Source organism: Zosterops lateralis (assembly GCF_965231275.1).
Source record: "Zosterops lateralis genome assembly, chromosome: 4".
Classification (NCBI taxonomy): Eukaryota; Metazoa; Chordata; class Aves; order Passeriformes; family Zosteropidae; genus Zosterops; species Zosterops lateralis.
This window is the reverse complement of record NC_139765.1, coordinates 41,524,891-41,548,865: the sequence shown is the minus strand read 5'-3', so window position 1 is coordinate 41,548,865 and position 23,975 is coordinate 41,524,891. Positions and strand designations below refer to the sequence as shown.

The 23,975-nt window shown below is 40.7% G+C and overlaps 1 protein-coding gene across 1 annotated transcript in view; it reads right to left on the bottom strand.

Annotated features, from left to right (window-relative positions):
- The window catches only part of PPM1H (protein phosphatase, Mg2+/Mn2+ dependent 1H), a gene marked incomplete at its 5' end in the record, with an annotated part of 129,253 nt that overhangs the window by 56,611 nt on the left and 48,667 nt on the right, over positions 1-23,975 (bottom strand). The window contains 2 exons of the mRNA XM_083859160.1: positions 6,304-6,648; positions 14,908-15,076. Of these exons, the coding sequence (XP_083715286.1) occupies positions 6,304-6,648; positions 14,908-15,076 (514 nt within the window). The remainder of the gene's footprint in view (positions 1-6,303; positions 6,649-14,907; positions 15,077-23,975) is intronic.

The following is a 23,975-nucleotide window of genomic DNA, read 5'->3' as shown; positions in this document are numbered from 1 at the left end:
AAGTCCTTTTGCTTAACAGAAGTGGAGAACACAAATTATACTTATCATCAACAGTCAATCAAGTCCTGGAAAGAAAAAAATACACACAAATACACACACACACACATATATACACACACATACAATGATCCAAGAAGGCTTACAGAACATAGAACAAGTAAGTAAATGAGCTACTTTCATCCATACATTTTAAACAAACACTGAAGTGTATGCCAGTGAATTAATTCTAGTATCTGTAGTTTAGCTTCAGGTAATAACACACTACAAATTACCCTTCTCTCCTGTGTTCAGAACCAAACCTCATTTCAAACTGGTCTGTCCCTATAGTATTGGATTCAAACAGAGAGCATCCTTTAACATCACTATTCCAAGTACTGGCAGATCTTTTCCAGCTAAACTCTGCCTACTTTTAAGTGGTTTTTATTACGAAAGTATGTTTGCTTCTGTGTGTGTGCATACACACAGATCTATACTTCAGCCATTTTCATATCTGCACCAAGCAACAAACAGCTCAATTTGTTCATGCCTTGGGGTATGGAATTTGGAGCTTTATTTTAGAGCTAAATTTATCTGAAGAAAAACATTACAATAAATACAAACCATGACATCTGCAATTTGATTGAAAATCCGCAGAGGTGGGAGGAGGACCCTGTTCCATGCTTTATCTTCTACAAATTTCAGGGGAGGGGTGGCCTGGGGCAGCAGCTGGGATGCCCAGCAGCACTCGGGCACTGTCCTGAGCCAGCAGGCAGAGGTGTCTGTCACAAATAACTCGCTGACTCCTCGCTGCCCAATGCACACACACCCTACTAGTGCCATGAACACAGTGCTGAGGCACTGTCCCAGTGGGCCATCCCCAGCTGTGTGTGCAAACTGCACGTGGCTGCCACAGCGACACGGGTTCTACTGCACTCACTAACCTTTTTGGTTTTTTGTGGGGGGGGGGGGATAGTGAGGACCAGGAGGAAATCACCTCCAAGTTATAAATCATATCTTGCAGAACCTTTGGTCATGGGCCTGTTATAAACGCATCTTTATCTAATTTTGCCATAGAGAAGCTGATTCTCCTCCCCATGGTTTCTATATATTTTTAAATAAAGCTGAAGAGTTCAAAGGAAGCAGAAATTTCTAACCATCAAAATAATTTAAACTTACAAATACTATGGATTTTCCAAGCACTGTCAAGAATTTTAAGAAACTTTCATTTCCACAGTTCAGAATATCCTCCAAGACCTTCACAGAATGTGCAATTCCTCACCTGGTTTCAGCTCTGTCATACATACACTTTGCGAGTGCTGGAATGCCTAAATTAAAATTTATTTCTTCCAATAAGCAGAATTCAGAAACATATATTATAGGAGAGAAGATGGATAATCCTTAGGGCCTCTTTTTCAGAATTTCCTTGTCTTAAACTACATCTGTGTACTGGGTTTTCTCAAACTGCTGTTGTTTGGCTCTCCCATCTAGAACTTCAATTTACTACCATGACTTGTCAGAGTACATTGTGTGTCACGTATGATTCGATATTACATACTTTGCTTGACCTTTTCTTTTTCAGCAGCAAGGAAAGCGGGCAAGCCTTTCCAACAGCTCAAGATTCGAGGGGGGAAAATTAAGCAAAATAAAGCTCATCAATGCCACCAACTCATTCTGATGTAGAGACACTAGCTTTTAATGAAATACTTTATAATAGTGGTGCTAGGAATGCCGTACAAACTTAGGCAGAAGCCCCAAAATGCCTTTAAAACCCTTATGAGTGTAAAGGGGCTCATTCCAGACAGAGTGTATACAAAGCTTTCCTCATTTTCCACCCGGAGAATTATTTCAGAGCAAGTGGATATTTGGTGGTGGTGGTAATTTGTTTTTGTTTTCCCGAAGAAGCAGTTCATTCAGCCGGAGCTGTGCCGCCCGTGCCGGGACCCGGGCTGCAGGGGGGGCAGGTGGTCCCAGGGGCTGCCCCGGGCCTGGCCCCCCTTCCCTGGAGCGGGGTGCGAGAGGGCGGAGCACGGCCTGCAGAGGGCACCGAGCAGGTGAGGGCGGAGCACGGCCTGCTGAGGGCACCGAGCCCGTGAGGGCGAGCAGGGCGGCTTTCCCAGCGAGCCCGGCAGGGCGCAGGGACAGCAGCGGGCCGGGGCCGGGGCCGGCTGGGCCGGGTCCGCACAGCAGCGGCCGCCCCTCGGAGCCCGGCGCGGGCCGCTCCCGCCCCCTGGCGGAGGCTGCGCGCAGCGGCCGCCGCTCCCGCCCGCGGCACCTCTGCGGATCGTCCGCTCCAGCCCCGGCCAAGGCAGGGGCGCCACAGGAACCGGGCGGGTTTGGAATGTCTGCAGAGAGGGAGACCCTATAACCTCCCTGGGCAGCCTGTTCCTGTGCCCTGCCACCCTGGGGTGAGGTTGAGGCGAAACTTACTGTGGTTTAGTTTATGGCCATTGCTCCTCATCCTGTTGCTGGGCAGCACTGAAAAGAGCCTGGCACCATCCTCTTGACACCTGCCTTTCAGATATTTATGTGCATTAATGAGATCTCATCTCAGTCTTCTCCAGGCTGAACAGCCCGGCTGCCTCAGTCTCTCCTCATAAGGGAGATGCCCCAGGCCCTCAATCGTCTTTGCTGCCCTGTGCTGGACCCTCTCCAGCAGCTCCTGGTCTGGCTTGTCCTGAGGAGCCCAGGACTGGACACAGCACCCCAAATGTGCCTCACCAGGGCTGAGTAGAGGAGGGGGATCAGCTCCCTCAAACTGCCAGCCACTCTTCCCACACTCCTTTCATCTACATTTATCCTCAGTGCAGTGGCCTTTCCTCCTGGTTCTCAACCTTGCTATGACAGAAAGCAGCTTTACACACACAGTATTAGGTATCTGGTTAAAAAAAAAAAGGCATAAACATAAAATTAACTCCTTAGCATGCTGTACATCAAACACCTGTAATTCTTATTTAAACTCTCAATTCTACTGGCTATATAACGAGGGGAAACTTTTAAAAAAGTGAACTGTGCAACACATGCCATTCTCTGAGGACTGCTAAATTAATTAAAATGATACCAAATCTAGAAAAAGTGCCTGTCTAGATTTCATCTAAGTAAAAAACACTCAATAAAGAAGAAAATTGTACAATGATTTGTATGCTAAATCATACAGACTACTGTGTATGTAAACTGTACCACTTTTTCCCACCTAAAACTAAATGGGGTTCAGAGTAGAATAGGTGCTTTCTCCCCTTAACCCTTCTCGCAAATATGTATAACATCACACATGTATACAAGGTTAAATAAAGGGAACGGACTGTAATTTGAAGTTTCTATCCAATATGAAACTGCACTTGGAAACATTCCTCCTGGCTCCTATAAATGGACATCTTAAAATTCAGTAGATGAAAATTAGAGGATTTGATTTATGACACCTTCAGAACTTGAGCATATTTATTTCCTTTTAACTGGAACAATTCTGATACTGACAATTACTGACATTTACTGTTTTTAGACAGGGCATTAAATTATCTGAAAACACAGTACAAATTTGCTAATCCCAGTTTCAACACAGAAAACATAATTTAGATGTACTTCAAAATGGGGACAATTTAATTGCTAAATGTCTAACTTAGGCAATGATGATCTGTGTCAGCTTTCTACAGTGTTTTACTGCATATAGTTGTTAGACAAGAACTGTCAAAAAAACCCCATACCAAATAAAGGAAAAATAATTTTAAAAGCCTTTTGAAAGCCATGAATTTTATTTGAGACTTGAGGCAAAAACAAGGAGATCTTAACTAGAATTCAAAAGCATGTTGGGGAAAAAAGTATCGGTACACTAAATGCTCCCAGGAAAAGGGGACAAAGTCATCATTAGGTAAACCTGTCAGGTCAGACTCTTTGAAAAACAGTATCTTTATCTACTCATTATTTTCACTCAGTTCACAAGAATCCTTTGCAGAAATTGGTGTTTCAGGAAAAATCACCAAGAAGTCTGCCAATGTGCCCAGGAAACTTGAGTTTTCACCAAGTGCCAGGTAAACTGATGTGCTCTGCTGACTCAAAACGCTTATACACACTGCACATCTTGGCTGTGCTGACCTAACTCAACAACACCCATGACGGTCCAGTACAAACAAGGGCTGATTAAACAATGTGCTGTGGAAGAGGCCCAAAGTCTTCATGCCAAGATTAAAAGGAGTGTATCCTAGCAAGAAGTTAAATAAAGGCAAGAGGAAGATCAAGCACTGCAAGCACAGATGAGACAGGAATGTTGATTTTATGAATTGCTCCCTTACACAGATAAAAGATAACAGTCTTTTGCCTAAACCAAGTATAAGTGCAGAATTTCCCTCAGAGCTTAAAGTAGATACAATTTAATCATCTACTACTTTCCTTAAGCTGACCATTTTTGTAAGCTTTCCTGTAAAATTTAATACTGAAATTACATTGCATTGTGGTAGTAATTTGTTTATCAAAAACAATGATGAACTTCAGCCCTCTAATATAAAACAAGTGGGAATTAAGATACAAAGCAAGTGGGAATTAAGATCTGTAGCATATGAACAAAGACACAGGGAGGAGGATGTTCTGTCTAGTTCAGTTCAGAAACAGAGAGGAAGGATTAGTATGAGCTATACAAGGAATACCTGAACACTGTAACTGTAGTGAGTTATCCAGGATTTCTGCATTTGTCTGCATCTGTCTACCCCCAGAAGCCCTCAGAATCAGATCTCTGAACATAGGTTGAGATGGTCTTCTGTGTGAACACCTACCAGAGATGTGAAGTCAAAATAAAGCAGTGCAGTAACAGCCCTGTTCACTCAGACACATTCAGGAAGGCAGCGATGGGTAATGCACATGCTGCTCTCCTAAAAGAGGTAGAATACTTGAAACAGCCCTTCTGCACTCTGTTACTTTCAGTTCTGAGTCCCACAAAACTCCACTTCTCATCTTGTCTGCACTTGGAGACAGTTTCAACAGGAGAGAATCACCTCATGCTCTCAGAGGCTGGCACTCTTCTGGCCTCAAAATTACACCAACTTAAGTATGAAATTGGTGATCCCCTTAAGCATGCTCTGAACCCATCAGGGTGCAGTGGATGCACATGGTTGTCTTCTCCCTCATTTCTCAACAAAGAAAGGAGCAATGTAGTTCTCCCTTTCTGAAAAGGTGTGCTAAACTGAGAGATTTTCATGCATACTCCTTTCTTTCCATCTAGCAGAAACTGAGCCCACTACCCATGGTGCTAAATCTGCCCATACAACCCTCACTGAAGTATGCTTAGGCCATGGCTGTGAATGCTGCTCCTGGACCTACCCACCTGCAAGTCCAAACCCATTCGGTGGGTCTGCTTGCCACCACTTCCTTGGGAAGAAAGAACAATCCAGCAAAAGATAATTGTTATTCAGAACTCAAAGTGAAGTACTACTTGTTACAGCAATTGTAGTCTCTAATTAAATGCATGTACTGGACAAAATTCACATACATGAGGAAAAACAATGATCAGATATTTCTTTTCAGGCAACAAATAAAATCACTGGGAAACACTGAATAGTTCACAGTTCTTCTTTTCAAATAAGAGGCTTTCCTGAAAACTACAGCAACAAAAACAAACAAACAAAAAACCAAAAACAAACCAAACAGTATCAGACCTCCCAAGACCTGATCCACATGTACTTGCTGGCAGGCTAGACCTTTGCTCTGCCTGACAAGAATGACTTTCAGTAATGTGGAGAAGTGAAGGGAGAAGTTGTGGAGGAACTACATCAACTACAGAAGAGAAAAAACCAGCTTCCATAGGGCAATAGATGGATATTCTGTTCCCATAAGATCATGATTTCCTGACAGTTGTTCAGGCTGTACACAAGTCAAGTGGGTGGTAGGAATGAACGTCACTATCCAACACCAATGTGAACTATGGGTCATTGGACCAAGCAACCTTGGCTGCTGTTTTGGTAGGGCAATGAGGCTTTATAAAGTGCATGCCCATATACTCAGACTGCTAACAACTGCCAGTGCTGAAATCTCCACTGTAAGGCAATGCTGGTCTTTATCTTATAAAAGGAGGGGGAGAAGAAAATTAAAAAGAAGAGTATCACACATCAAAAATTCAAGTAATTCATGACCATTGCCACAATGCTACCTGGGAGTTAAGATGCAGCTCCTGCCTCACAGGGATCTATCTGGTAAGCTGTTGAGGCTCTTAAACAGTTCCGTTCACACTCAGATGATGATAAAGGAAGGAAAGGGAAAAAAAAAAATCTAAATCTTCACTATCTCCAGGTCACATGACTCAATGTGAATAACAAGGACTTCAGAGCCTTGAGACATACATACCATTTCCTTGAATGCACTTTCTATGGCCCCAATAACCAGGCACTCATGTGGGATCTTCTTCTCAGTGAAGAAGCGTGTTGGAGGCGTGCTGGGCGAACCCGGGGCCCCCACACCACCACGCAGGGAGGCCGCCCGTGTCAGTGTCCTGCTGTTGGTGGATGGGTTGTCAGGCTCCTCTCCCAGGCAGGTGGGTGGGAGGACAGCTGTGTTCCTCAGGATGTCCACGATCTCCTGCAGCTGCTCCAGGATATGGTGCTGCAGCAGTTTGGAAGCAACCACAGCTGCCCCTGACCCAGCATGTCCATCAAACAGGGACCAGTAGTACAGGTTGATCCCATCTGTGTCCTGGAGAAGCAGGAGGGTGAGAAAAGGAAGGAAAAAGAGATGGTCACTATCACACAGTTGTGAGCAAGATGACTGGTAGCACAGAGGCAGCAGGTGAAACAGATAACTTTCCCAGAGGTAACATCCTTTCTGAAATGCAAAAATACCCACAGTGTCAGTACAACTCTGTTGAAAGAAAATATGCTTATTTTTACAACGCATCCCCACCATGATTTTCTTTTCCTTAACCTCTTTTAAAAAAAGCCCAAGAAAAAAAGGAATAAGAAAGGCTGAACTTACAATCTTTCTTACCTTACGACCATCATAGGTTGTAGAAGAATAGCATTTGAATATATGATAGATCTAGCACCACAAAAGATCAAAATTCTACATAAGACCGCACCGGATACTTAGTGACAGACCTTATTTTTTTACTAGGCATAAGACAAAGGACCTCAGTTTGACATGCAGCAACAAACTTGAGCTCCAGTTCCACAACTGGTAGATAAGGTCCATCCGTGCTGGCAGATGGGACAACTCGGGCTTTCCCTGCCTGTGCCAGCCCTGGAAACAACACCAGCACAGAGGTCCTTGAGGATGACAGACACAAGTGGGATCAGCTGCACTTCATCTGATCTAGCCTCTATGTTCACTGCCTGATTCTTCACAGTCCCCTAAAAAGTTTCCTGTATAGTACTGGAAATGGTGGGGTACCCTATCACTTGGACAGGGCTGGAGGCAGAGTAGCTCTGGGCATCACAAACTCCAATATGCCCGCAAAATACCAAGGAGCCATACTCTTGATAACCTCAACTTTTAGGGAGGAGAGAAATTCATCTACCAATCCTCAGGTAACCATTTAAGGCATGATGATACCCACCTTTCATGACAGCATATTTAGCAGCAGCATAGGGAAAGTGTCTTTCCTGTCTTTCCCTTCTCAATTTCTTTTAATCCTGCACCTTCTCCCAGCTATGCAGAAACAGCTGTTAGTGGGGCTGCCTTGCAAGTCAGATGTGGGTGGACTAATACAGATTTAGAAAGAAACAATTTTGCAAGGGACAGGAATGAGGCTATACTGTTGTAAAATACCTCATAATAAGAAAGCATAACCTAGATCTCGCTGCAATCAAATAACCTCAAAATTACATGTGCATGTTACACTGTGGTCTAATTTAGGAGGACAGATGTAATTTGTTTTGTTCACTGAAACACTGCTCCCTAACACTACAGATCAGCATAAAGTCTAGGCACCATGTGCATCCCAGCACTTCATGTCCAAAGCACTGCCTGTTTCAATTTATAGACAGGGCTGTGAACTGCAGCTCCTTTTACTTTCTGCTGTTTCAGCTGCTCCACTAAGATGCCATGATAATAAAAATCATATAAAATTCGAGGTGTAATTTTTTTTGCATACAGCACTGCTGACGTGGTAAAGTTCAAATATTTTCTTAATCACAGTATCAACAGCATAGTCATCTACACAGCAGAGAGCTCCTCCAAGAGGAGGAATTCATCAGTCACTCTTGTAAAAATAGATTGCTATTCATGTAAAATGTCAAGTATTTTGCCAACAGAAACAAGTTTTCCAAAGAGAAAGTATTCCAGCTGAAAACTGAAATTATTTATTCAAAATGACAACACCGTGCCTCTTGGGATTTGTATATCAAACCACTTCTGCTCTCATTCTTCTTTTAAGAGTTTGTGTCCCTGGCCAAAATATATGTTATGATGCACCATGGATAATGCTTCCATAGTTTTTGTCTTCATATTCTTTAAAGCTGCTACTCCTTTGGAAATGGGCTCTCTTTGGGGAGAAAAACCCTCAGGGCATTTCAGCTCTGAGATTGAAATATTTTACCTCCCACCAAAAGGCAGATATTTTGTCATTGTTCTCCCCCTGCCTCCAAACTAGAACAGAAGCTTAAAAATAAAAACAAGTTTGATTCGCACTCCATTTTCATGAGTTCTCCAAAGCAAATCCCCCAGCAAAGTCTGTCTTACAGTTTTTCAGAAGATAAAGGAGAACAGTTGTTAAAGCAATTTGCCTCTCATTATTATGATCTCAGCTCTGGCTATGTCCTACACTGATCAAGCCTCATGTGAATTTGGGAGTTAAATAAAGATGAGACTGGGATGCTTTAAAACAGATGAAAATAGGTCCCTGACAAAAAGGGAAATTGAAAGGCTATCACTTATTTCCTCTGAGCCAATGGGCAGCATAAATTTGGACAGAGTAGTTCACATGGACCTGAGCTGTATTCTCAGACTCTCACTGACACATGTCACCATGGCATGGCCACATCAGCTATGGTGGTCCAATGATCTTGTCCTTTTTGGAGCAGTAATTCTTGAACAAAGAGGATGCTGCTACCAATTCAGCTGAGTTCAGACATCTACACTACACACCTCCAAGATTCTTTTCTAAATTGCTCTTATGCTGGGCAGACGGAAAAAAAACCCTGAATTTTCAGACTACGCTCATCTCATTCCCAAGTAGATTTATTTCTCCCTACCAACAGCAGAAGCACCCTAGATAACTGCAAAGCCTGTAGTCTAAGCACTCAGGGGAGATGACTACCATAATGCTGGTCTCATACAGACATTGTGTGTGAGATGCTCTAGGGCCTTAACTTCAGTTGGGATCTGCAGGCATTGCTGTAACTGAAATATGAGTCTTGAAAAACTTCTGTGTATTCCTACAAAGCTTCATTTACTTTCAACCTAGCAAAGAGGAAAACCACAGATTACCCATTAGCTGTCTAAAAAAGGAAGAAAAAACAAACTCTTTTTCCCCACCCTGAGAATAAAAACAGCTCCTCTATTTGAAGGAAATTAATTCCCAAACCCACACCTATTCAATGGGAATTAAAAATATGATGCAATTAAAGCAGTGACTCAGTGAACAAACAAGAGCCAGCAGTCAGGGCGCACAAATGAGGCAAAATTAACAGAAAGGTCCTTGCTTTTCCTTACAGAGCTGAGATGAACTCTGCATCCACCAAGAGATTACCTGTTTTGGTGTGCATATGCACTGCTGTTTGCTCTCTTTTACATTTGGGAGCTTGAAATTCTTCTCAAAAAAGAACTGACGTTCAGCAAACTCAGAGAACAAGACATCTATTTTTACTAGCACTGGCAGTATTCTGCCAAAAGTAGTCTTTCAAACACCAGTCTTCATATCTTCTTTTATCTGGACATAATCCTAAAATAGGAGTGTGGTTAGTCACTACAGTGATTTATTTTAGATTTTCATTCAAAAGATTCTGACCTAACAACAGGCTGAATAACTACCAGAAACATGAAGAGAAAACAAATCCTTCACTGCACCGACCTTACAATTAATTTCCAGAACATACTAGGAAATTTAATAAGCTTCAGGCTCCTCAACTGCTGACAAAGCTTTCAGGAAGGTTCAGCAGTCTCCTGGGTTTTGCAATTGTAAAATATAATTAAGACATGCAAAGTTTTGGGTCAAGCAACAGACCAGAAATCATGAGAGAAATTGCATGTATATGCACACATAATTTGAGCTCAATGATATGAAAAAGAAAAAAAAGGGATAAACCTCAGCAATAGCTAGTGATCAATTTGGGACATGCTTTTCAGGTAAGCTAGAAAGCAGTCTTACATTGCAAACCTTCAGATTGTTGTTAGGGAATTCCACAACAGGCAAATAAATCATGCTGCCACTAAAGATTTATTCTGGGAACTATAACCTACCCTGACTATTATTATTCTAGTTATGAACTACAGTCACAAAATACTTAAGAGTGCAACTTGACTTCTCATAAAATCTGAACTGGGCCAGCAATTGCCACCCTAATCATCAGAGAAAAGCCTCCTCATGTTATCAATATGTTCAGCTGCCTGTGGTAAGCTACCAGCCTTGTGCCACACAAAACATACACCATCCAGATTTGTGGCAAAGAAAACTGCAGAATTAGTAATTATGTATCCTCATGTTACAATGACAATTAACAGTGCATCACATTAAGCCCTGCAGCCTGATCATCACTACGACAATATCCTGGGACGGGATTTCTCTTTTGCTTGCTGATGGTTTTCAGCATCATCGTGAAGGTACTCTGTACTTAAAGGCATTTAAAAGTACTACAAATGAAAAAGACGTGCAATTTATTGTGAATGTTCTTGAATGGAGACAGACAGGAGATATACTGCAATCAAGCAGCAATGGAGTGGGATAGAGGGAAGGGGAGAGAACTAACTTAGGGTTGAAATTAAAGTCTTTCACTGCTCTGCTCATTTTATTACTGACCCTTTCAAGAAGAAAACCATGTTTATCCTAATAGATTCACAGGATTTGTGTGCTGGGGTTAAAGAAATGTTCATGTCTCCACTTCTGCATTTCTGGCCTACCACCCCTCCTTTCCATTTCTGGAAGTCCATGTGGAGAGTCAAGACCATGATAGTGGCATTCAACTCATGCGGACAATATGCGGATCTCCAACTCCCTTATGCTGCTTTGTCAAAGCACAGGGCTGGATTGATGGGGTTAGCATTAAACAACAACCATACAATCTTGTTTATAGCTGATGTTTCACAAACTTCCCAAAAAGCAGGAGAAAACAAAGATTGCATGTGCCATTCTCAAAGAGTCTGTGGAAAAAAAGAAAAATCTGAGGATGATGAAAAGGACTCTGTTATATGAAGTTTAAATTTCAGTGCCTATTTCCCCTGTGCTCCACACTTTAAAAAAAAAAATCATTTCAATGACCTTCTTCTCTCATTCGTTTTTCCTTCAGTATTTCTTCAAGGTGCTTCACAACATAGAGACAATCTGAGATTGCATGTTACAGCGGGATTTCCCTATGAGGCATTTACACTATTTAGCCTCTGGCTTTCTTACTAAATATTTCCTGGGATGATATTCTATCATTCACTGTAATATCTAAAGCCAGTATTTCAAATTTATTCATACAAATTAAGTTCCACCCTCATCACATTTAATATCAAACTCATATACTCCTTAAAAAATATTCGCCAGCAGTGCTATGTGAGGGGTATTATGCCCCACAGTATAAAAATATGAAAACAAAAATGGCACAACATAGAAATGTGCTTTTTTCCTCCCCCTTTTTAGATATATTCAACCAACAAAAGACGTAGCAAGGAAAAAATCCTACTAACTGCTAGTGTAAGACTGCCCTCTAGTAGAAAACTTTCTCCAGGAATATGCTGCCTGTTTTGGGAAAATACATTACAAATTTAAATACACAAGCTGTGGTCTAATAACATGGTAGAGTAAGTTTTCCACAACTAAATAATAGATGTGACAGCACTTATTCCAGTGCCATGTAGAAAACAGAAGTAAATCAATAGATAAGAAGAGAAAATACAAAGAACAAGATAACAAATAACTAGGAAACAGTACACTCTATTATATGGATCAGCTGGCTCCTCCTAACTTTAGATGTTATGCTCCTTTCTGGTCAAAAAATGTCAGAAATAGAATCAAGACCAGAAGATTTGAAATAAAAGTGTTTCTCTCAAAAAACCTGAAAGGGAGTGGCTGTTTCTTCCAAAATCAATATGAAAGATACAGAATCAAACTAGGAAATATACTAGCGAAGAGAGAAAGAAAAATCAGAACATTCCATGAGATACTTCTTGTAAACTCTGTGTAAGTAGAAATTTACTGAGAATCATGAAATATCAAACTGCTAAAAATAACAGTTTTAAAAAACATGCAGCTTAATGACCCTACCGTTACATTACCATAACAGTACAACAACTGGATAACATCAAGGTTAGTTAAGATGCCTTTCCAATCACGAAACTATTTTAGATCCCTTTATTTTTAATGCAATCTTACCTTGTTAACTATGTAACATTTGAGAAAAAAGTTCCTTCTGAAGGTGATTAATCATAGCTTTTGTTCCTGAGAAGCTTTTGAAACTGGAAGTTAATCAGGCTTTGTGAAACAATGCTACAAAGATTTTTGCGTCCCCCAAAATATGCGAAACCAGGCAAATTCAGCATAGTTACACTCACCCACATCCCAGATGCAGAGGCCCTTGACCATGTATCTCACATGGTAGGTCTGGAACTGTAATGTGGTGTGAGACCAAATCTCCTATCTTTGCACTGCATCAAGATGTGTGTACCCAGGCTGGTGTGTGCAGGGGGGTCTTTGCAGCATGCCTGTGTGCATGGCACAGTGATACCCCTGGTGTCAAACAAACCCATCACCTGGACTGAGGATTCTGGAGGCTGTCTTACTGCATTTCCTATACACCAACAAGTAACGTGGTGAAATGCTTGCTCCATTAAACGTAATTAATGCATACAAAAATTAAATACACTCCCAAAACCAAGCACCTTCCTGGACCAACAGCAGGCAGTTGCATGAACTTTCTAGGAAAGACTTTTTAAAATACAGCTAATTAAAGCAAATTGTGTTTTGCTTTGCATGACTGTATGTAGAAGTCCTAATCCCAGCAAGTTCTGGGAACAATTCTTTATCCAGAAATTTGCAAAAACGTACTTGAAAAAAGAAATCATGACTGTCTGAATACAATGAGGAATATCAGCACACAGGAATTGAAACACGATTTAAGGAAAGATTTTTAAAGAGGAAAAAACAGGGAAATTTGCAAACCCAGAGAATGCCTCCATTTGAAAATGTTGCAGCAATAACGAAATATGAAACAGAACTGGGCAAGAGTTTGGGAGAGACACAGTACAAGAGGAATGCTTGTTTCTCAGGACCCCAATGAACTCCACAGCCATCAGGTATACCAAGCCATGGAATTCTGGGAGAGAGACTAAAGCAGACTGCTAATTTAAAAGAGACATACAGACACCAACTAACAAAAAACCCCAAACCAAACAAAAACCAAAACATACAAACAAACCAAACCATAAAACCAAAACAGAAAAACCCTAAACTACCAAAAAAGGTGACTTACAGTCCACTGAAAAACTTCATTATCCCTTAGGGACAACCTGTGTTCTCCAGCAGCAGGAATGCAGCATATCCACATTGTCTGACTCCAACATTCAGACACGGCATTTAGTATTACACGGTGAAATCTTGGAACTGAACACACACTATCAATCACTGCTGGAGGCTGAGCTCATGCTTAAAGAGTAGATGAAGTAATTAGCCAGTCAGGAAACAAGACAGATGAAAAATAGCAGATGATTGCCAGTAGACAAGTGTATGACATACACCACACTTCACACAAATGAGAGAAGCAATAGTCTGCAAAAATCATTGAATTCCATGTGCTGGATGATCTTACCCTACCTGTACAAACCAGAAGATCATCCTGTTTTAGTAGCTGATTAAATTGGAGAATGAAGTATCTTTCCGACATTGGCTGAAGATGTGGTTTAGTGTCTTAGATATAAGACACATTTTAACAGCCTATATGGTTCATATAGGTCTTTATCTGACCCCTGTGTAGGCACAGTGAAAACAGCTGCCAATGCAGTGTCCACAGGGCCCCATGTAGTGCAAATGTGTCTACGAGACAGCACAGAAACTTAGAAAAAGCAGATGGAGGTTGACCTGTGTTTTCACGGCATCATGAGGCATCTGTGTAAATTACAGAACCACAGAATGGTTTGGGATGAAAACAACCTTAAAGAAGATCTGGTTCCAACCCCTCTGCCATTGGCACAAACACCTTCCACTAGACCAGGCTGCTCAAAGTCTCATCCAACCTTGCCAAACTTCTCTGGGCAGCTTCTTCCAGTGCCTCACCATCCTCAAAGCAAAGAATTTTTGCCTAATATCTAATCTAAACCCTCAATTAGTCTGAAGTCCTTACTCCTCTCCTTCTCCTGTCACTACAGGTGCTTGTGAAAGCCACTCTGCAGTTCCCTTTAGGTACTGGACGGCCAGTCTAAGGACTCCCTGGAGGTCTCCCTTCTTCAGGCTGAACAGCCCCAGCTCACAGCCTGTTTTCAGGCTGAACAGCCCCTGCTTCCAGCCCTTTCTTCATCTTCAAAATTTTCAACATTACATTTCAGAAATGAAATAAGAAGAAAAACCCAGGATCATCCCCTTACTCATCTTTAAACTAAAATATCTTAGATGAACAGAGCATTTTTCAATGCAAAAAATTAAGTAGAGCTAAGAAAAATATAATGAAATGTAAGAAAAATATAATGAAATTTAAGCATATGTAATCAGTAAGAGGTAACTGAAAAGATATTAAATATTCAGAAAACCCCTTTTAGTGTCATATTCTTACATCCTTTTACGTAATTTTGTATTTCTCCACTGGCAAGATATAGAACTTTGCTTACTGAATTGTCTTTCAGCTGGAGACCTTCTCCATTGGGCAACGATGACCTCCGTTTTGTTGAAGAGTTCCTGTTTGGTGTAGAATTACTGGCTCCAGCTTTTTTCTTGACAAAGAGAACTTCACAGCTGGCTTGATCTTCATTGTGCGTGCTTTTCCCTGCATTTATTACCCTAAGAAAAAAGCAAAACAAACAAAAAAAGAAGACAGTGACCAGGTTAGCAAAGCACAAATCCCCCATCTGTATCTCACAATGTGACTCGAGACATACGGAACCAGAGTCCAGCAGCGTTGCGAGTACTGACTGAATTAAAATACCTGACTGCCTTCCAGAGATACAAACATACACACAGGCATACTTGCCTATTTCTGTACACATACACATGATATAACAAGCATTTTCTGCAGAACTGTGTGAATATGAACCAATGGTGCCATGAGCATATTTCACCCCTAGGCATACCATATTTTTTTTAAGAAGAGACTACTTTATGGATGAAATTGGTAACACATATGCCTCCCAGTTGAATCATGAGACCCCCATTTGCTTTTCTACCTGTCAGCATCTCTGCTATAAATAATGAATATTATCTGCTCACTAAGAGTGTGCATTCTGTCAAGTTCCAAGTCTTTCCACAAACAAAATACCTGCCATAAATCTACAAAGCTGTTACTGCTAAAGGCAGTCTGTTCAAATGGCACGTATTAGAAATGCTATGACAGAAATACAAAGGAAAGATTTTGTCTCTGACAGGCAAATCAAGCTTGCTTGTACCACACTGATAGAGTGATGCATACTAAATACATCCCTCTAGTACTGCACAAAATAACCCCCTGCCCCCTAGGCATCTACCTCAAACCATCTGCCCCGTCCACCCTGTAGAAAACAGATTTGCACTAAGAGCTGCAGGCATGCAAAACCCAGCACTAAGAGCTCAGTACAAGCTTTTCCCAGCCAAAGGTATCCTGAGACCTCTACCACAGCTTTTTTCCTTTGATCAGTGAAGAGGCTGAAACAACAGCTATTCCACTAACAAGTTTTTAAAACCTTAATCAGAAGCCTGTGTTATTCAAAACACTGTGGTTATTATCATCAATCTCAGAACAGTTAAGCTCAAACACATTTTCCACTTTCTACATGAGAATCTCATCACAAACTGACCAATTTTGCATCAGTTGACAGTCCTGGGTTCACACAGGGAAAATCCATGCAAGACGGGACGATGTCTTGTTCCAACCAAGCAAAGACACTGTGACTTTGATGCAAGCATGTCTTCTTCCACAAACACTACCCACCCACTCCTCTTTACTGTGAGGTCTGGGCCAACAAGTTGACCAATACTCAGAGATGCTATGGTATTTCCACTACTGGATAAGCACCAAGCTTCACATCAGGCACACAATGTCTTTAGAAATAACTGCTGCCTCCCCAGAAACTAAAATAGGTTCAAGGCACATCACAATCCTGATGGCATGTTCAAGACATACCTGACTTCTTGATCGCTAATGTTTTCATTACAGTAAAACTTTATGCAATAGGAAAATACTTGAAAAGAAAACAAAAACTGAAGGAAGGCTTGCAGGGAACCCCAGCTTGCCTGCTCTTGCTGAAATTTCAAGTCTGTATCAGCCTTGCTTAAAGGTAATACATTCTTTTCACTTTCAAGGAGCAATATGATGCTGTGACATGCAAATGAGTAATCCTCCCTCTGCATAGAAAAAACAGTCTTTTTAAAAAAGGAAATGTACATCCATTGCAGTTAACTGCTTTCAGAAATGGGAAGTTTCCTTACAGTGCTAAATGCTCCACATTTCTGTCTATCTGTATGCACAGCACAACCATTTGTTTGCAAGTATGTCTTGTAAATAAACACTAATTGTGGATAAAATTATTTTGCAAAACACAGAGAGCAGAGATGAAGGAGCAATTAGTTGCAAGGCACTTATGAGCAGTTTAACCACTTATCCCCTGTAGTGCTTAACCTTTGGACAATTGCAGATCAAATACTGAGATGCAATAAGCTTCCAGTCTGAAAACTCCCATGTTCCTGACATTAGGAAAAGTAGAAGCATATATTCAAAAATAGGGGGAAAGTGTCCAGGGGGGAGGGCGGAACACACAACACACATGACAAAATCATAAATACCAAAGCATTTAAATCAGCTGACCAGGACCTGTTCAGTTTGAAATGCTACAAACATGATTAAAATACTGCAGCAGCTGACAAAGTGTTGTTTTATCACATCAGGAACTAATCAATATTCAGTTTAGCTGACCGGACTCCTTACTGATGCTGCTGTTCTCAATCCCATTTTTAAAAAGAAGTGGAAGACAACTAGGAGAAAAAAGTTACTCCTTACAAACATCACTGCTTTCCTACCACTTATTGTTTCTTACAAAAGTCAAATGAATTCTTGGAGCTGCCCGGGTTCCTGAGCTTAGTGATGGACTTCAGGACTTGTATGGTAGAAGATGTTAAGTTATGCACAATATTATCCTTTTTTAAAGCTCTTACAAAGAAAATTTGTCAATGCACTGAACACATTAGAAAGACTATGAGAACAAAGTGACCCAACAGACTGGCTTAGCAATCAGTTATCACAAAACACCTGGAGGTGAAATTGTGTACCAAGCACCTCGCTAGAAGAGGATAAGATCAAAACAAACCTGGCAATACTGAACGCTGAGTAGACATGGGAATTGGGGTGTCAGTGTATTGAGGAGAGAGGAATGGGGCTCTGAACAATACATTTCATCTAAGAAATCAACTATATCTCCCAGAACTGCAGTTTTTCTTTCTTCATTAGAGGATTAAGCGTATTTTATTCCTTGTGAAGGCCTGAATTTATTATTATGTCAAAATGGTGGTTATGGATCCTACCAGCAGTATAGGGTCTAGTTGCTCCACTCCTGACATGGACACTCTTCTACTCTCACATCCCATTTCATAGGCAAATCCTGGAAAACTGCTTCAGTGAAGCCTCATGATTTTTAATTTCGAATCTTGAACTATCTTACCAAGCACAGCAGCTGGTAACATCTACTCAGCTTCAAACAGCTTCTAGTCGGCTTCAACAACTCTCTCTTTGCTGACTTTTGAAATCCTTTTCTTTCTGTAGTTTCCTAAATCCCTTCTCCAGGCAATTCTTTCAATGAGCTTTCCAATGCTGATTTCACTGTTGTCTTTCCTCCTTGCTCTCCCAGACTGCAGCTTATCAGAATAAAAACCACATCTAAGCTGCTTATACAAATAACAAAGCAGAAATAATAAGTTATTTATATCACCAAAAAGTAACTCTTAATTAGACCTCTGGAATATTTTATGGAAAAATCTGCCTCTCCTTCCACTGATGAAGTGCCTCAGCTGCCAAAGCTGTTTTTTTCTGTCTAACTCAAAATACAAGTTGTCCACCAATAAAGTGAACAAAATGCGATAAAACAGCTCCAATAATTTCAATTTCATTTTATCATTAATATTAATAATAATGCAGAGAAAAAAATAGTCAAAATTTAGTTAAAAGACTAAGGCCTAAATAATTCTCTAGCTTACTTAGACACAGGTTTTCAAGTGAATTCCTCGTTTTGTTCTCTCTCCAAATTTCCCAAGACACTGATTAAACCTATTGATGATCAACTCCTTTCCATCTTTTTTCCTTCTCTCCCCCAATATCTATATATCTCCTATCCAATCTTTTGCAACATTCAACCCAAATAATGTATCTAGATCAGAAGCCCCTCTTTTTACAGAATTTGCTGTCTGTACTATGTCAAACACATTTCTCAGTAATAAATAAATAATCCTAAAATTTAGTTCAAGATATAGTGGTGCTAATAAAAACCTGCCCTGCTTTCCAAACAGGAGCTTCCTGAAGCCTGCACAGTAAGGTGGTGGGCTTTAGTCACATTTGAAGTATCTGCATCTCTTGATTGACACTTCAGTATTTCCTGAGTCTTAATCTTAAATATATCCTCAGCTAAAAGCAAATCCACCAGATAGGAATCAGCTAGTTTGTTTGACTCACAATTAGGATTCTCTTGGTATCTTCTGAGTCCCCAAAGCCCATCTGACTAGACGGAAATGCAGGTCACACTGTGACTCTATTCTTCTCTCAACAAGCAGAGCTTAAAGTTCTGTGCAAAATCCTAAGTTTATCTTAAGAGAATCAAAACAGGCCTGGTAAACAAATCTAAAACACGCTTTAGAAGTTTCAAAAAGAACCTCCAAAACAACCCAAACCAAATCACAAGCAAACACAAACCAAAAATAAAAGTTTCAATCTTTTGAGGCATTTCTATTCATTCCTCTAATTTTTTTTTTGCATCAATACCAGTATATACTCTTTGGTTTTTTTATTCCTTCCTATATCATGCTCTTTGATATTGTAATCAGCCAAAATTCTAAGCTGTCCTGTAGCAGGAAAATTTCACTCACCAAAAAAACCCCCAATGCAATTGCCTTATCCACTTGGAGCAAAATACAGCCCACAACGGAAGCTTCAAACAGCCTCTGAGCTGTAGTGAAAGAACATTGCTTATAACGTGCCCCAAAAAGACGTTTTTACTTCGAGAACCTGTGCTTATTTAATCCACAAAGATTAAACCCATACAGATGCAAAAGCTCCTAAGGGTCAACAAGAAAAAAGAGCTAGAAATAAAAGGATATACCCATAGGCAACTTGTTGTACATCAGAATTTTCAATTCTACCCTCCTCTGGGATTTCAGACTAGCAGCAGACACCTGTATTTGTTTTGACTCTGAATGAATCAATTCATCAGGAAGCACAAAGCCCTTCTCTCCTCTCCTCACAGGAGCTACAGCCAGCCTCTCCTCTTTCCAGCTGTGGCACATACCCACCACTCCAAAATTGCATGACACCAGCTTGTATCCAGCCCAGCTAATAAGACAGAAGTAACCCAGATGAATAGTTGCCTGACTACGTACAGGCAACACGTTCTTACGAGTTTTGTGTTATAATTTCAACAGTCCTAGAATGACAATTAAAGACACCATTAAAAAACTACTTTCACAGAAGTGTTGCTGGCTTTACTTCTCCCTCCCACTTTTTTTTTTTTTTTTTTTTTTTTTTTTTTTTTTTTTTTTTTTTTTTTTTTCCCCTCAATGGATAAGCAGGTGAGTAGATGCTGCTGCTTCTCTCTGACATCTCACTTACGGTCTTAGATTTTCAGGTAGGTGTCTGTTTCCACCCATTCACCCACATGAGATTTATTTCTGCAGAGAGAATCAACTTGAAAGAGATTTCCTTCTAGCTGTTCACCTCCTCCCTCAGATGAAAGGCAGCTTTTCAAGCAGCCTAAACAGTTCCATTCATTCATTATTGTAACTGTCACATTGTGCACGTCAAAACCAAAGCACTGACTAGTACTGTCCACTGCAGGTAGAAACTGAAGCCAGACCTGAATCAGTTCTCTAAATCCATAGGGCTAAATAAAGCTTTCACTTCAAGGAAGAAGTGAATATTTAGCCATGAAATCTTGCAATGATGTGCTGTGAAAATACAGTTTCTCCTACCAGCAATTACACTGGTATACTAGGCCAAATTCATTTAGAGGCCCAGCTAGAAGCTATGACACACATCAAGCTAATAAGAACTAAATATGGCATTAAAATGGGCAAAGTATAAAAGTAGAATAGTACTTATACTGGAAATTTACCACAAGTTCATTTAAATTATCATAACCTGGTAACACAGCTTGTCTTTGGGCTGAAGTCAATAACATCTTGAAAGGGAAGCCCATCCTGATGTTATTTGTATGGACTTCCCAAAACGCTACAATGCAGCACACCACTCAGCTACCCTTTCCATAAAAAGATAAAATACTAAGTGACTACAAGGAACAAACAGCTGTAGGTCACTGGAGGAATGCACAAGCTCTATGACCACTACACAGGGAGAAGCAGCTCTTTTTGATAATTAGCATGCAGGCATTGCAGAAGATAACCAAGGGACAGTGTACCCCGAGCAGATGCTGAGCCAGACCAGTGGGATACAAAGGTGATTAAACATGATCTCTCACTTCAGAGCTGAGTAGTCTCAGTCACAGCTGACAATACTACTTTGCCAAATTTTTCTTCCTCACTCCTTCTGTACTAGCTATCAGAATGGGGTAAGGAGGGGTTGCATACACAAAGATTGACACCATAAGAGAATCACCATTTATTTCCCACAAAGGACAGTGAAACTGCAGAGAATGTCAGGTCAGACTTCTCATCATCCATATTTAAAGCAACTTTTGCCCAGCTGTTCAGCACTTGCTGAAATGTAAGCAAGAGATTCAGAGGACAATGAGAATAAACAACTTTGTGTTGACCAGTGTCCTTCTAGTCCAGTTTCCACTAACACACTCAGACCTTTTCCTTCTCTCCAACAGTTAAGTTCTCAAATCCTGCTAATCTGGGGAAAATGGGCCTGAACTTATTTCCATGGTATTCAGGAAGAAGTTGACTTGAAAGTTCTTCAAGTTATGCTGCTTATATGAATAGGGCACATTCAACCTGGTAAAGTGAGCCTCCAGATGAATATATCTGAACAAAAACTCTGAGATTTTTATGATTAGATTTTTCTAGATTTTTGTTGCTGATAAGGCTTACCTTATGTTATTATGTTATAATATTTTGTTACCACATTATAACATGATTATGTGGTTGATAATGCTTACCATCTTTGGCTAGTGGGATACGTTTTCAGTTTCAAATTCAAGCAGAAAGCATTAAAAACCCCCTAAATAGTACTGAAAAGAAACAGACCCTTTCTACAGGAATATCCTTTATCATGTCTTATTAGCCATGTGTGAATAGCACCTGTGACCTTGTGCATTAGGACTGACAGCTCTTGAAATTGAGGCACCTGGTTCAATCTAAAGAAATCACACCCTGATAGTAACTTTTTTATTTTGCTCACAGTCATTTTATTATGCATGATTTTACTGTCATAGCCTTTAGGGTGATCCTGAAAGTTAATTGACGAGCAATACTTCATATTTGACTGCACACCAAGAAACACATCATTGGATAGTGGTTATGAGCTGCTTTTAGATGCGAAACATATTTGGATCTATCCTAGAGCTCACATTCAAGACGAGAATCAAAGTTCTGCCATTCCTTTCTCTCTAATCCAAAGGAAAAGCAGCCACTTCCATGTCAGTTCCCATAAGCTGTACACCACTGTCTGCACGTGAGGCTGAATACAGCCTTGACCATGACAACCCTCTTAAGGACGGCACCATAGCCGAGACACAATCTGATAAAATGGTTGCATATGAGGTTCAGTTGTCCCCGCAGAGTTATGTGACAAATACAGAAACCATTCTAGTTAAGATGATGAAAAGGTAATGAAAAGCAACCTGCCCCTAATCGCTACGGCAAGGGACATCTGGTTTCAGAAATATTCACTCTGTCTACAAGCTCAGCACTACTATTACTACTACACCGCTAACTACTACTACTACACCAAACCCCAACCAAAAGTTCAATTTGAATTGACCTCAAATTTTTGTTTTCTTTTAGACTTTCAAATGAGTGTCTGCACATGACAAGGATGCATGAGGAAAACAAAAGACTATTTCCCCCTCCTCCCCAGCTTCTTCCCCAAAGTTCTACTTTTGAAAGCGCATTTAAAATAAACCCTTTCTTCCTTACAGAAATGCGAGTTATATGCAAATAAAAGTTCTCCTTATGTTTACAGTGAAGCAAATTATGTGCTTAAAGTAATGCAGTAAATCCCACAACTTTAGACCATGATGCTGTAGACCACAGTCTCAGCTTCAAGGTTAAGAGAAATCAAGATAAATGGCTTATGCAAAATTGGTCCAAGCTTTAAAAAAAATTATCTCTCATACTTAGCATGTGTGAAAGTTAACCCCAAGAGATGAGTGGTGACAGTACTAATCCCTTTTATACAGCTGTCAACTGAATTTAGCCCCAAGATAATCTCTGCAAGTGTGACAGAGAAGATACACATTTCCAGAGATACACACTAATGCCTTATTCACGATATCCCTCTACTGCAGTAGGTACTTGAAGCCCCCACAACCTGAAATAAGACAATCTGCTAATTTATTCTTAAAAGTCATTACAGAACCTGTATACGTATGGAAGCACACATATGCAAGACAAGGGGGAGGAAAAAAAAAAAAAAAGAGAGAAAACACTACACACAGCTTTATTATCATAAGTAGGAAATTAATTCAGAGTCACTTATATGCTGGTAATTTTTAATAATTAAAGAAAAACTACATCCTGCTTCTGGAGTTTTACATTCATCACTTTTCCTCTGGGAGAACACGTACTGGCAGATCTGCAGGAAGGGGGCCTGTGTAAAAAACACCACTTTGCTGTAGTGGTGTGGTTTTGGTTTTATCAGTTTTATGTATGTATTTGTTCCTTGTTTTATATTCCTTTTTATAAGTTGTAATGGTTTGCCCCATGTCACCCATGTTCCACCCTTATTGGTTTTACCCCAACCCCAGTGTTATGTCAATCATAAGTTATCCAGCCCCTGGGTCTTGTCTGTCACTTTGGGGTCTCTCCCCAAAGTCTGGAAAGTTCCAGTAAGGACCCCAAGTGATTGGGCAAGAATTCAGCTGTCTCCCCACCCGAGTTATTAATTTGTTACAATGTATGTCATTTACTTGGAGAGCCATACTCCCTTGGTCCCTGATTTGTCCCCAGTTAAACCCATCCCTGAGTTCCTCCCCCCAATAAAAGGTGTTGCATTGGGGGGTTTCCCACTTTTTTTTCCCTCACCTTTCTTCCCTGCTGCTTCTGCTGAGGGGTGTCTGCTGGGGCAGATACCCTGATGAATAAAGCCAGCAGTTAACCCTGAACAGCCTCCTCTTTTTTCCTGCTGTCGTTGCTTCACTCTTTCAGGCAAACAAGAACCCAAGGGATGGGTGAGGTTCATCCTGCTACCAACCCGTGCCCTTCACTGTCGAGGTGTCAGGGCTGGCCGAGGCAGAGACAAGACACCTCTTCACTTTGTCATAGAAATGTGCCTAAAAATCCAGTCTTATACTTCTGTTCCTAAAACTGCATTCCTAGACCTCATCTTTGA